The 13,141-nt window shown below is 65.3% G+C and overlaps 1 protein-coding gene across 1 annotated transcript in view; it reads left to right on the forward strand.

Annotated features, from left to right (window-relative positions):
* RBM10 (RNA binding motif protein 10) overlaps positions 1–12,941 on the forward strand; it is a 16,758-nt gene extending 3,817 nt beyond the window's left edge. The window contains 22 exon segments of the mRNA XM_027631037.1: positions 1,941–2,027; positions 2,370–2,430; positions 2,881–2,962; positions 2,964–3,037; positions 3,583–3,743; positions 4,049–4,146; positions 4,654–4,753; positions 4,920–5,121; positions 5,170–5,362; positions 5,700–5,797; positions 6,112–6,203; positions 6,747–6,914; positions 7,320–7,402; positions 7,404–7,467; positions 7,895–7,960; positions 8,365–8,559; positions 9,267–9,335; positions 9,794–9,897; positions 10,380–10,479; positions 11,021–11,490; positions 11,902–12,061; positions 12,793–12,941. Coding sequence (XP_027486838.1) covers positions 1,941–2,027; positions 2,370–2,430; positions 2,881–2,962; positions 2,964–3,037; positions 3,583–3,743; positions 4,049–4,146; positions 4,654–4,753; positions 4,920–5,121; positions 5,170–5,362; positions 5,700–5,797; positions 6,112–6,203; positions 6,747–6,914; positions 7,320–7,402; positions 7,404–7,467; positions 7,895–7,960; positions 8,365–8,559; positions 9,267–9,335; positions 9,794–9,897; positions 10,380–10,479; positions 11,021–11,074 — 2,151 coding nt within the window. The 3' untranslated portion in view covers positions 11,075–11,490; positions 11,902–12,061; positions 12,793–12,941.
* Positions 12,942–13,141: the final 200 nt, after the last annotated feature.

Below are 13,141 nucleotides of genomic sequence, written 5' to 3' on the forward strand. Positions count from 1 at the left end.
CCCTGGGGTGTCTCTGTGTGGGCTCTGAGCCCCTGGGTGACACCCTGGGGTGTCTCTGTGTGGGCTCTGAGCCCCTGGGTGACACCCTGGGGTGCCCCTGTGTGGGATCTGACGTCCTTGGCTGAGGACTGAGCCCCTCGTGCGAGACCCTGGCGTGCCCCTGAGTGCTTTGTGTGACAGACTCCGGTGGGTCTGTGTGGGAACTGATGTCTGGGTGGCACCCTGGGGTGTCCCTGTGTGCGGACTGAGCCCTTTTTGTGAGGGCCGAGCTCCTCGGGTGCCCCCCGCACCCTGCAGTGCAGGACAATGGTTGTGAGACCCTCGTGCAAATGCTGAGCTCCTTGTGCCCCCCGTGTGAGCCTCGGGGCAGCTTTGTGCCAGCCCTGGGGCAGCTTTGTGCCAGCCCTGGGGCAGCTCTGGGTGAGTCTTGGGGTGCTCTGGGGGGTTGTGGTGTGAGGGCAGCTGTGAGCCCTGGGCGGGCGTTTGTGCTGGTGGTGCCAGCCCTGGTGCTCCCCGAGCTTATCTTGGGCCAGCCCTGGTGTGTTCTGGTGGTGCCTGGTGTGTCCCTCTGTGCTGGCTCCTGGGTGGGGCCCTGGTGCCAGCCCTGGGGCGAGAGCCGTGCCTGCTGGTGCCAGCCCTGGTGTGGAACCTCATGCCCTTTGTGTGTGGGCTGTTCTGAGGGACAGTGGGAGGCCTCGTGCCCTTGTGGTGGGAGCCCTGATTCCGCTGTGTGGGCTCTGGTGCAGCCTTGTGCTGGTGCTGGTGCAGATCCTTGTGCCCTCTGGGGCAAATCCTGGGGCAGATCTCTGTGTGAGGCCTCGGGCAAGGCTGGGGGCCCTGGGGAGAATCCCAGTGGAGCCCTGGTACCCCCTCGTGCCCCCCGGTGCTCCCGGTGTGAGGGCTGTGTGACCTGGTGCCAACACTGAGCCCTGGTGCTCCCTGATTCAAGTCTTGGTGCCCCCCTGTGCTGGTTTACAGGTAAACTGGCAGGAGAAATGAACCCAACTCAAAAGAGAGTGTAAGTCAGAGTTACAGTTTAATAACAATAGTGCAATAAATACAATTATATGGACAAATAATTGGTTTTAATCCACAAAACCCAGAAGTGTAACCCAGCAGCCTGGGGCACGAACAGAGTGGTGTTTGTTGGCCCCTGTGCTGAGCCCCACGTGGTCCCCCTGAGTGGAGAGTAAAAGGGGAGGGAAAACCTGTTGGTGAGAGTGCTGGTCACAGTCTGGTCGAGGTTCTGGTCCTCCTCTGGATGCGACAAGTGGGGCCCAGAAGTGCCAAGACCCCAAGATTCTACACCCTCAGGTTGGAGTGGGAATGCCCAGCACCTCCCCCAGGGTGGGGAGTTCCACAGTGGGTGACTGTGAGCTGTGAGATACTTTTGGGATCCTTGGTGGCCCATTAGCAGAGGTGACCCCTCAGGCTGGGTGTGGAGGTGCTAATGACTCCCTAGAGGGGAGTTATCCCACCCGAGTCATTGGTGTGAGGAGAGGAACATCCTCCTGTCTCTCAGGCTTCCTGACACCCAGCTTATGGCCTGAGGGATCAGGTGTGCTGTGGGCAGCTGCTGCAGATGTTTTGTTGTTACCAGTTCCTAGGAAATGACATGGAGAGTGTAGAATCCATTGTTTGGGTTACAGCCACCCAGTGATGAACTGCTCCCGGCTGCTCTAACTAGGACACCCCCACCATGTGCTCTGATGCCCCCCAGAAGAAGTCCTGGTGCCCCCTCTGGTGTCCCCCAATACAAGTCCTGGTGCCCCCCTTGTTTGAGCCGTGGTGCCTGCCCCGTGTGTCCCCCCCAGGCCAGGCTGACCCTCCTGGGTCACCGTGTGTCCCTGTGCCCCCCCGACCCACTCTGTGCTCCCTCTGACTGACCTGTGCCACCCCTGACCTCCCCTGTACCCCCCTGCCCCCACTGTGCCCCCCAGGCCGGGCTGACCCTCCTGGGGCACCGCGTGTCCCTGCACTACAGTGACCCCAAACCCAAGATCAACGAGGACTGGCTCTGTGCCAAGGTGAGAGAACCGGGGGGGCATCAGGGTGGGGGGTGTCCTGAAGGGGGAATTTTGGGGGTCCTGGGGGTTCTTGAGGGGATTTCTGGGGGTCCTGGGAGGAATGGGGGGCTTGGGGGGTTCTTGGGAGGGTGCAAAGGGGTTGGTGGGGGCTGTGCAGGGTTTTGAAGGGGTTTGGAGGGTCTGGGGGGAAGACTGGGGGGTCCTGGGAAATCTTGGGGGGTGTCTGAGGGGGTCCAGGGGGGTTTCAGAGTGGGATTGTTTTGGGGTGCTGCAGCTGGGAGGTCTCTGGGCAGGTTTGGGGGTCCGGGGGGCTCTGAGTGTGACGGATTTGTGGGGTCTCAGTGTGGGGTGCAGAACTTCAAGCGACGTGAGAAATGCTTCAAGTGTGGAGTCCCCAAAGCTGGTGAGTGACCCCAAACCCTTGGGATTCACCCCAGAACCCTGTGGGCCCCCTTTCACTCCCCTGCACTGCCCCAAAAGTGGCTGTTCTCACCCCAAAACTATTGGGGTTCTCCCCAACACCCAGGAGGTCCCCAAAATTCTAAACTTGCTCCCAGATTTGCTCTCAAACTACCCTGGGGGGTCCCCAAAACTGTCCCCAAAGATGTCGCAGGGAAAGGGGAGGAGTTTGGGGGTGAACTGAGCAATTTGGGGGCTCAGGTAATGAACTGGGGGGGGGGATTGGAATTGGAGGGCGGGGGGTGGTTTGGGTTTCACAGCCTCGGTTGGGGGTTTGCCCACAGAATTTGGGGGTGACCATCCAATGTTGGGGTCCAACCCCCAGCTGGTGGTTCACCCCCCATTTTGGGGCTCAGTGGCTGACGGGGGTCTGGGGGGCTGTTTTGGGGTGCAGAGGCAGAGCAGCGGGGCCCGGGGGGGCCACGGCCGGAGCTGGTGCCGGGAGGGGGGGGGCTGCTGCCCCTCCCCCAGGCCTACGGCCCCACACTGGGGGGGGCCCCCTGGGGGGTCCCAGGGGGGCACCGAGCCCGGAGCCGATAACGCCAATGACAGTGAGTTGGGGGGACCCTTGGGGGGGTTAAGGGCATTTTTGTGATGGTCTTTGGGGTTCTGAGACGATCTGGGGACATCTCCAGGAGTCTTGATGTGATTATGGGGGTCCTGAGGGGTGTACGGGGCTTTTGGGGGGTTCTGGAAGAGGTGAGGTGGGACTTGGGGGGTCTGGGGGGAGTCTAGGGAGGGCTGAAGGGGGTCCTGGAGGTTTTCTGAGGTACTTGATAGGTCTTGGGATGGATTAGTGGCGTCTGGAGGGACACAGGGGGGGTCTTGAAGGATCCTGGGGTGGTTTATGGGGTTCGAAGGGGCCTTTCGGGTCTGTGGGCAAGTCCAGGGGGAATTTGGGGGTACTGGGGGCCTTGAGGGGGGATTGAAGGATCTGGAACTGGAGGGGGGTGGTCCAGAAGAGCCTAAATACAGATTTAGGAGGGTCTTGAGAGTGTTATTAGAACCTTAAGGGATGCCTGCACACCTGGGTCCCCCCCAAACCTGGCTCCCCCTGACACTGTGTGTGTGTCCCCCCCTGCCCTGCCCCCCTCAGCCATCATCCTGCGGAACCTGCACCCCCAGAGCAGCCTGGAGTCCATCCTGGCTGCCCTCGCCCCCTTCGCTGCCCTCTCGGCCGCCAACGTGAGGGTCATCAAGGACCGGCAGACGCAGCTCAACCGCGGCTTCGCCTTCGTGCAGCTCAGCACCATCGTGGTGGGGGCCTGGGGGGGCCTGGGGGGCTGGTCACCACTGGAGGGGGCTGGAGGGGGTTTGGGGGCCTGACCACCATCATCAGGGGGCTGGGGGACCCTGGAGGGCCGGTCACTGTCGGGGTGGGGGCTGAGGGAGCCGGGTGTTCCCAGACACCCAAACCCTTCCAGACACCCGGGCCTTGTCCCTGGGGTGTCCCACACGGGGCTGTCTCCAGAGTGCTTTGCGTGGGGTGGGTGGGACACCAGGGCCTGTTTGGGGTCTCCACCCCACCACTGTGACCGTGGGGACCCCAAAAACCCCCCCAGGAGGCGGCGCAGCTGCTGCAGATGCTGCAGGCCCTGCACCCCCCGCTGCACATCGACGGCAAGAGCATCAACGTGGAGTTTGCCAAGGGCTCCAAGCGGTGAGAGCCACGCCCAGCCACGCCCCAGCGTGGGCCACGCCCCTGGCTCATCCCCACACTCCCAGCCACTGCTGGCTGTGCCTTGGCAGAAGCCACACCCCCCAGCCTGGCCACACCCCCATGGCCACACCCCCAACCAGACCATGACTGGCACAGGCCACACCCCTGGGCAGGCCACACCCCAGTGCCAGGCCATGCCCTAAAGGCCTTGGCCCCCATAACCCCAAACCCCACCCATTCTAGGCCGCACCCACAGGCCCAGCTTTGGGACACCCTGTGACTGCCCCAAGCTCTCCCTGCAGGTGCCCCAAGCCCTGCCCCATAACCAACCCTGCCCCATAACCAGCCCTGCCCCATTGCACTATTCACGCATAAGCCCCGCCCACCACAGTGAAGCCACACCCCCTCTGCTGGGTGGGAACTCCCACCCTGATGTCCCACCCACTTCCTTTAAGCCACGCCCACACAGTCCTTGCCCCCTCCCCTGACTGTCGGCTCCACCCCCAGGGAGGTGCAGGGGGCGGGGCCAGGGGAGGGGCCGCCCCGCGCCAGCGCCGCCTCCGTCGCCTCCACGGCCATCGCTGCCGCCCAATGGGCGCTGTCACAGGTGGGCGGGGCCGGGGCGGGGAGGGGAGTGGTGCAGTGGGAGGGGCTGGAGTGGGTGGAGCTCACTGGGGGGCGGGGTCTGGTGGGTGAATGGGGTGGGGGTTGGTGATGTGTGGGCGGGGTTTGCAGTATAGGAGGCGTGTCCTGATGTGGCCCCGCCCCCGCAGGCAGCCCCGGGAGGTGACTCTGCGTGGTCAGGGGGGGAGGAGCCGAACACCGACTTCAGTGGCTTCTACCAATCGGAGGAGCCCTTTGCTGGCCCCGCCCCCACTATCTATGGCTCCGCCTACCTGAAGGGCAGCTCGGCCCCGCCCCCCGGTCCCGCCCTGACGGGCCCCGCCCCCAGCAAGGCCGATGGCCCCGCCCCAGGTGAGTGTGGCCCCCCCGCTGTGTTCCCAGGTGTGGCCCCGCCCCCAGGTGTGGCCCCGCCCTCCCAGGTGTGGTGGCACCTGCCGAGCGTTTGGCGCCCCCTGCAGGTCCGGAGGAGCCGGCGCAGGATCCCGCGGGGGGAGGGGGCGGCCCCTTCTCCCGCCCCCCCCCCGGCGGCCCCCCCTACCCCTCCCCCGCTGCCGAGACCCCCACGGCGACACCCCCGGGAGCCCCTGGACAGGTGGGTCCCCAAAATCGGGGAGGGGTCCCCAAAAGTGAGGGGGGAGGGAGAGCACCCCAAAAGTCGTGGAGGATTGGGGGGTGTCCTTAAGAGGGGGGGTGGGAGAGGAGGGGAGGCCCAACAGATGGAGGAGGGGTTGAGTTTGGACGGAACCCCAAAAATTGAGGAAATTGGGGGTGGGCTGCAAGTGGTGACGGGAAAGGGAGAGCTTAAAATGGGGAGGGGGGGATGGAAATGGGGTGGGGGGACCCCAGAAAAGGGCAGACTCAGGGGGACTTGGGGGTTCAGGGGGGATTTTGGGGTGGGGAGTAATTTTGGGGTCCTTCATCTCCCTCAGGTCTACTCGGGGCCCCTCAAGGCTGAGACCCCGAATGCAGCCCCTGCTGGGCCCCCCCCCGGCCGCCCCCCCCAGCACTGAACCCTATGGCCAGTACCGTGAGTGGGACTAGGGGGGCTGGGGGGCTTTGGGGGGGCTTTAATGGAGGCCTGGGGAGAGCTTGGGGGGGGCTTGAAAGGACTGTTGGGGGCCTGAGGCCTGGGGAAGGGTCCTGGGAGGGGTGTGGGGGTGTCCTGGGGTGGTCTGGGGGGATGTTGAGGGGGTCCTTCGTGGTTTGGGGTGGTCCTGAGGTGGTTTTAGGGAGTCCTGAGGGGGACTTCTGTAGTGCTGAGGGGAGTTTTGGGGGGTCCCAAGATCTTGGGGGCTGTCCCAGGGTTTTGGGGGTCCCCCCTGACCCCCCGTGCCCCCCCAGCCGTGCCCGACGTCTCCACCTACCAGTACGACGAGACCTCAGGGTACTACTACGACCCCCTGACCGGCCTCTACTATGACCCCCACTCCCAGGTGGGACTTCTGGGGGGGCACGGGGAGGAACTAGGGGGTTGGGGGGTCCTCCCCACTTGTCAAGCACAGTTTTGGGCAAAAAAAGTGCAATTTGAGGCTGAAAATAGTGTTTTACGGCTGGAAGGTGTTTGGAGGAAAATTCTCATATTTAAGGACTTTTTACAGGTTTGTTTGAGGCCAGTGGGAGGTTTTTTGGGTGAGGGGGAAAGTTTTGGGATACAGGAGACACCTTTAAACTCTTCCAGCCAAATCTTGGGCCCAAACAGCGTGAATTTGGGCCTGAAATGTCATTTTAAGGCTGGAAGGTGTTTTGAGGTGAAAAAGGGGGAGTTGGGGAGCATTTAGGGTCCTGTTTTGGGGTCCTGGGGGCAATTTTGGAGTGCAGTGGATGATTTTTGGGGTGCTGGGGGTGCTACTGGGGCTCCAGAGGGCCCATCTTGGGGTGCAGGGAGATGGTTTTGGGGCCCTGGGGGGGATGGTGGGGGTCCAGAGGGCCCGTCTTGGGGTGCAGGGATCCCCCCTGACCCCTCTGCCACCCCCCAGTATTACTACGACGCGGGGGCGGGGCAGTACCTGTACTGGGACGGGGACCGACGCACCTACGTGGCCGCGCCCCCCGCCGAGCCCACCCCCGGCCCCCCCGGCCCCCCGGGGCCCCCCAAAGAGCCCAAGGACAAGAAGGAGAAGCACAAGACCAAGACAGCCCAGCAGGTTTGTGGGGAACTGAAGAACAGAGGGTCTGGGGGGGGCTCAGGAGCCCTCCCGGGTTCTCAGAAGTGAGGGGAGAGACCCCAAGAGCAGTTGTGGTCATCAGAGACTTCCTCTGTACCATCTGGGGGGGGGCCAGTATGGTCTGTGAGTCGCCACAGATCCCAGGGATGTCCAAGAACCCCCATGGACCCTCCCCCACCCCAACAGCATCGTGGGCATCCTCAATATCCCCCGTGGGTCCCCCAACAGCCCCCCAGTCCCTGCTGTGTCTCTCCCCATCACCCCCAGCTGCCCACAGGCCCCCAGTACCCCCTGACCCCCCCACATCCTTCCCCCTCAGGGGGTTGGGGGTCTCTGAGCCCCTCGGGGTGCCCCCCAGCCCAGCAGCCCCCCGGCCCCCCCCAGATCGCCAAGGACATGGAGCGCTGGGCGCGGAGCCTCAACAAGCAGCGGGAGAGCGGGCGCAGCGCGGGGCCCCCCCCGGCCCCCCCGCGAGGACGAGCGCAGGGAGGCGGCGGCGGCCGACGCCGGATACGCCATCCTGGAGAAAAAGGTGGGGCTGGAGGGGACAGGAGGGACGGGGGGAGTGTCTGAGGGGGCTTTGGGTGGGCGCGGGGGGGCCGGGAGGGTTGGGGGGCTGAGGGGCTGGTTGGGGGGCTGTGGGGGTTGTTTGAGGGGGTTTGGGGGAGGGCTGGGGGGTCAGGGAGGGCTGGGGGGGCTGTGTGGGGGGCTGGGGGTGGCATGGGGCCGTATGAGAGGGACTGTAGGAGGGGCTGTGGGTGTTACATGGTGGGTGCCGGGAGGCACTGGGGGGTCTGGGGGTCCAGGGAGGTGGCGGTGGGTGCTGGGTGGTGCCATGAGGGTCTGGGGTTGCTGCTGGAGGGGAGGTGCTGGCTGTGGGGGTGATGTGGGGGACCCCTGGGGGCACCGTGGGGCTGCACGAGCCCCCCAACCCCCTTGACCCCCCCCCACCTCCCCAGGGGGCTCTGGCTGAGCGGCAGCACCTGCCCCTGGAGCTGCCCCGGCTGGCGAGCGACGAGCGGCTGGTGAGACCCCCAACCCTGAACCCCTCAATCCTCTGACATCCTCCTGACCTCCCTGACACCCCCTGGACCCTCCAACATCCCACAGAGCCCTCTGACACCCACCAGACATCCCCTGGACCCCAGACACCTCTCTTGACATCCCCCCTAAACCTCAACACCCCCTGAAAAACTCCCTGGGCTCTGGGATCTTCTACAAACCTCCTCCCCAAACACTTGGGATCCCCTTGGATCCCTAAACCCACCCCCATCCCAGACACTCCAGACACCCCCAGACACCTTAGACCCCCCCCGGATGCTGAGGACCCCCCTCGTTCCCTTTATCCCCCCACCTGGTCCCCAGCTCCCCACACCCCTTTCTCTCCCCCAAAGCCCCCCAGCCCCTCTGACCCCTGTTCCCCCCCCAGAGCCCCCCCCGTGGGCTGGTGGCCGCGTACAGCGGCGAGAGCGAGAGCGAGGAGGAGGGGGAGCGGGGGGGGGGCCCGGGACCCCCCGAGGAGCCGCTGACAGACTGGGCCAAACTGGCGTGTCTGCTGTGCCGGAGGCAGTTCCCCAGCAGGGAGGCCCTGCTGAGGCACCAGCAGCTCTCGGGGCTGCACAAGGTACCCCTAAATCACCCCAAATCCGGAGGGCCATCCCGGGATAAGGGGGACACCCCCCAGAGATCAGGGACCCCCCCCAGGGGCTGGCAGGGTCATACTGGAGGGTGTCAGGGCCACACAGGGGGTGTCAGGGCTGCACCAGCAGCTGTCGGGGCTGCACACAAGGTACCCCAAACACCTCAAATTGGGGGGGCACCCTGGGGTAATGGGGATGCTCCCAGAGATCAGGGGCCCCCAAGGGGCAGGGTCACACTGAGAGTGTTGGACCCTGCTGAGGCACCAGCAGCTCTCAGGGCTGCACAGGGTACCCCCAAATCACCCCAAATCCGGGGGTGCACCCTGGGATAAGGGGGACACCCCCGAGAGATCAGGAACCCTCCCATGGCCTCGTAGGGTGACACTGGGGGGTGTCAGGTTTGCACCAGCAGCTCTTAGGGCTGCACAAGGTACCCCCAAACACCCTCAAATCCGGGGGGGCACCCTGGGGTGATGGGGACCCCGTGGGAGAGCAAGGAGCTTCCCCTGGGCTGGTGGGACCCCGGTGAGAGGTGTCACAGCTCTCTAAGGGGGGTTGGGGGAGCCCCTTGTGTTTTAGGGACCCCCCCGGGATGTTGGGGGGATATCAGGGGCTCTTGCAAGGTTTGGGGGACCCCTCCTGAGATCTTGGGGAGCCCCAGTAACGGGGTGTCCCCCCTCCCCTTCCCCAGCAAAACCTGGAGCTGCAGCGCCGGAGCCACCTGCCCCCCTCTGAGGGGCCAGAGCGGGGGGACATGGAGGTGTCACATGGGGGGCACGGGGGGGGTGAGGGGCAGGGGGGCACCTGGAGGGGCGGGGACACCCGGGGAGGGGGAACTGAGGAGCATTCCTGGGAAAGGGGGGATCCCAGTGTGGTGTGGGGGGAACTTGGGTGGGCACCCAGGGGATCAGGGGGACATGGGGGGCAACTGGGGGGGGCCCAGAGCACCCAGGGGTGTTGGGGGGCACCAGTGGGGTGGGGGGGGGCACGAGGAGGCAGGGGGAGGGCTAGGGCCATCCATGGGTGCTTTGTGACCCCTCAGTGGGGTGGGGGACACTGATGGGGCTGGGGGGGCCCAGGGGGTTGGGGGCCCCCCACGAGTGCTGTGTGACCCTCAATGGGCTGAGGGGCACCCATGGGGCTGAGGGGTCCCTGGGGGCTGGAGGGCACTCCTGGGGGGCTGGGGGCTGGGGGCACCCATGGGTGCTGCCCCCCCAGATGAAGTACCGGGACCGTGCTGCCGAGCGCCGGGAGAAGCAGGGGGGCCCCGACCCCCCCGAGCCCAAGCGGCGCAAATTCGGGGGACCCCCCCCGACCCCTGGGTGAGCACCTGACACACCCCCAGGGCACCCCAGGACTCAGAGGGGAAGGGGGCTGAACATGGAGGGCTTGGGGACCCCTAAAGTGTGGGGGGAGCCAACAGCTGAAGGTGGGGTGAATGACCCCTCCTGAAATGGAGGTGGGAGGACCCCAAAGGGGGGTGGGGACCCAAAAATGGGTGTTACTGGATGGCAGACCCCAAACTGAGAACTGAGCACCCTGAAGTGGGTGGTGGGCCCCGCAGACTGGGTGCTGTAAGGTGAGGAACCCCAAAAATGGGTAGTGGAGACCCCAAAAGGGGGTACTGTGGTGCGTGGGGGGATCCCAAAATGAGAGTGGTGGACCCTGAAAGTGGGTGCTGTGGGGGTGGGACCCCTAAAACTGGGTGTGGAGACCCCAGTGCTGGTGCTGGGACCCCCGGTGGGATTGGGGTCCCTGGGGCAGTGCGTGATTCCCAGTGACTCCCCCCCATGGTGCCCCCCAGGGATGCAGAGGGGCCCCCCCGTGAGCCCCCCCTGGGCTGTCGGATGCTGCAGGCGATGGGCTGGAAGGAGGGGAGTGGGCTGGGCCGGAGGAGGCCGGAGGTGACATGGGGGGACAAGGGGGTCAAGAGGGGGCAGGGGGACGTGGGAGGGATGGGATGGGGGCAGACATGAGTGGGATGTAGGGGAGGTATGAGGGGGCACAGGGAATAGGCTGGGCTGGAGGAGGGTGGAGGTGACACCAGGGGACAGAGGGAGACAAGGGGGACGTGGGAGGACATGAGGGGGACATGGGGTGATGGGATGGGGGGGTATGAGCGGGACGAGGGGACAACACGGGGACGTGAGAGTTGGCAGGGAACAGGCTGGAATGGCAGGGGCTGGAGATGACACAGGATGGGGGGGATATGGGGACACTGGGGAGGACAAAGGGACTTGGGGGGGGCAGCGGGACATGGGGACAAGAGAAAAGGGTGGGACAGGGGGACATGGGGAGACACAGAGAACAGGCCGGGGTGGCAGCTGGAGGTGACACGGGACAATAGGGGAGACACGGGGGGACACTGGGAACACGGGGAGGGGCGGGGGGTTAATGTTGTGGGGGTGGCACCGCGTGACCTGTGTGACCCCACTGTCCCCACAGGCCCCCACCCGGTCCCGCCCCGGGGGGGTGACACGGTTCAGCGAAGGCCCCTGAGCCCCCTGGACACACCCACTGTGAGGACACGCCCTTCCCTGGACACGCCCTTCCCCGGATGTGCCCACCTGGGTCATGCCCTCCCAGGGGCCACAGTGTCTGGGTTCCCCCCAAAGGGGGGTTCCCCGACCCCCTCCAGCGTCACCCTGGGTGGGGGCACCTCGAGTGGCCCCTCCCCCCAGTGTGGCCCCACCCCTTCCCCCTTTTGGTTTTGGTGGTGGATTTTTTTCTAATAAATGAGTGAAAAAAAGCGGAATTTGGGGCTGGAATGGGGGGAAGGAAGAGGCTGCTGGGTCCTTCCTGTGGGTGGGACCCCAGAGTTCCCTCTCCTCTCTCTCCCCACCGTCCCCCACTTCCCCCCATGGCGCCCATGGGCCTGATCCTGCTGCTGCTCTGCGCTGCCCTGGGGCCCAGCGGTACTGGGGGGACTGGGAGGGACTGGGGTCCTGGCCTGGGAGGGGACTGGAGGGGACTGGGGGGACTGGAGGGGACCAGGGTAACTGGGGGGGACTGGGAGGGCACTGGGAGGAGACTGGGAGGACTGGGATGGAGTAGGGGCACTTGGGGTACTGGAGTGGACTAGGAGGGCACTGGGGTTGGGACTGGGAGGGCACTGGGAGTGCTGGAGGAGACTGAGGGGATTCTGGAAGCACTGGGGGCCTGGCAGAGGGAGGGGGAAGTGGAGGGTTAAAGGGGGCTGAGGGGCACTGGGAGGGGCTGGGGGTGGCTGGGGGGGGGATGCTGGGAGCGATGCTGGGCAGTACTGGGAACACTGGGGAGCGTTTCCTCCAGTGACCCTTTGTGACCCCTCATGGTCCTGCCCCCAGCGGCCACACCCGTCTGGTGCTTCGCCCGATTGGAGGAGGCTGAGGGGGGCGGGGCCTGCGTGGAGCTACTGGGTGATGAGCCCGTCCCATTGGCTGACTGCTGCCTCAACCCCGCCTACGGCTACAGGCTCCGCCCCCACGGCAGCTGCCTCTCCTGCCGGTTAGCCGCACCCAAAACGAGCCCTGCCCACAACCAGCACCGCCCACAACAAGTCCCACCCACAACAAAGCCCTGCCCACTAAAAACCACGCCCACCAGACCCCACTCATCTCACCTCCATGGCCACGCCCACAAACCCTTTCTAGCCCCATCCCATTGGATGAGTTCCACCCAAGTGGCCACACCCAATGCAAAAGCCCCTCCCCTGTGAGGCCACACCTACACCACTGAAGCTCCACCCACCACCACCCTCGCTGCTCCCAGCCCCGCCCTCTCATGCCCCGCCTCTCTTGTGCCCCACCCAGAGGACTTTGGGCAGGGCTGGGGGACACCAGGTGGCCTCAGGTGCCACCAGGGGCCGTTGGGGGACACCCAGTGCCACGGGATGACTCCAGGTGACACCAAGTGACCCTGGGTGACTCCAGATGGCACCAGGTGACACTGAGTGATGCTGAATGACCCCGGGTGACAGTGGGTGACCCCAGGTGACACTGAGTGACACTGGGTGGCCCCTGGTGACACCAGGTGACACCAGGTGACACTGAATGACCTCATGAGACTGCCGGTGGTGCCATGTGACCCTGGGTGACACCAAGTGACACTGAGTGATCCCCTGTGATACCGGGTGACACTGAGTGGTGCTGGGTGACCCCAGGTGACCCCAGGTGACCCTGGGTGACCTCGGTGACGCCAGGTGATGCTGTGTGACCCTGGGTACCCCATGTCCCCAGACAGGGTGAGTGGGGCCCCTGGGGCCCCTGGAGCAGCTGCTCAGTGACCTGTGGGGAGGGGACCCAGCGGCGGGGACGCAGCCGGAGCTCCGGCGGGGACGATGGGGACAGGAGGGACTGGCAGCTGCAAGCGTGTCACCTGCCCTGCTGCCCAGGTGGGACATGGGGACACATGTGGGGGGGACATGAAGGACATGGGGGGGACACGGGGGCACATGAGGGGACATGGGGAGGCCATGGGGGAACAATGGGGATATGGGAGTTCATAGGGTGAGATGAAGACATGGGGGGACATGAGGGATGTGGGGAGACAGAGGGGTTGTGGGTGGATGTGGGGACACGGGGGGGG

The sequence above is a fragment of the Corapipo altera genome, unplaced genomic scaffold (assembly GCF_003945725.1).
Source record: "Corapipo altera isolate COAL_440 unplaced genomic scaffold, ASM394572v1 241, whole genome shotgun sequence".
Lineage (NCBI taxonomy): Eukaryota > Metazoa > Chordata > Aves > Passeriformes > Pipridae > Corapipo > Corapipo altera.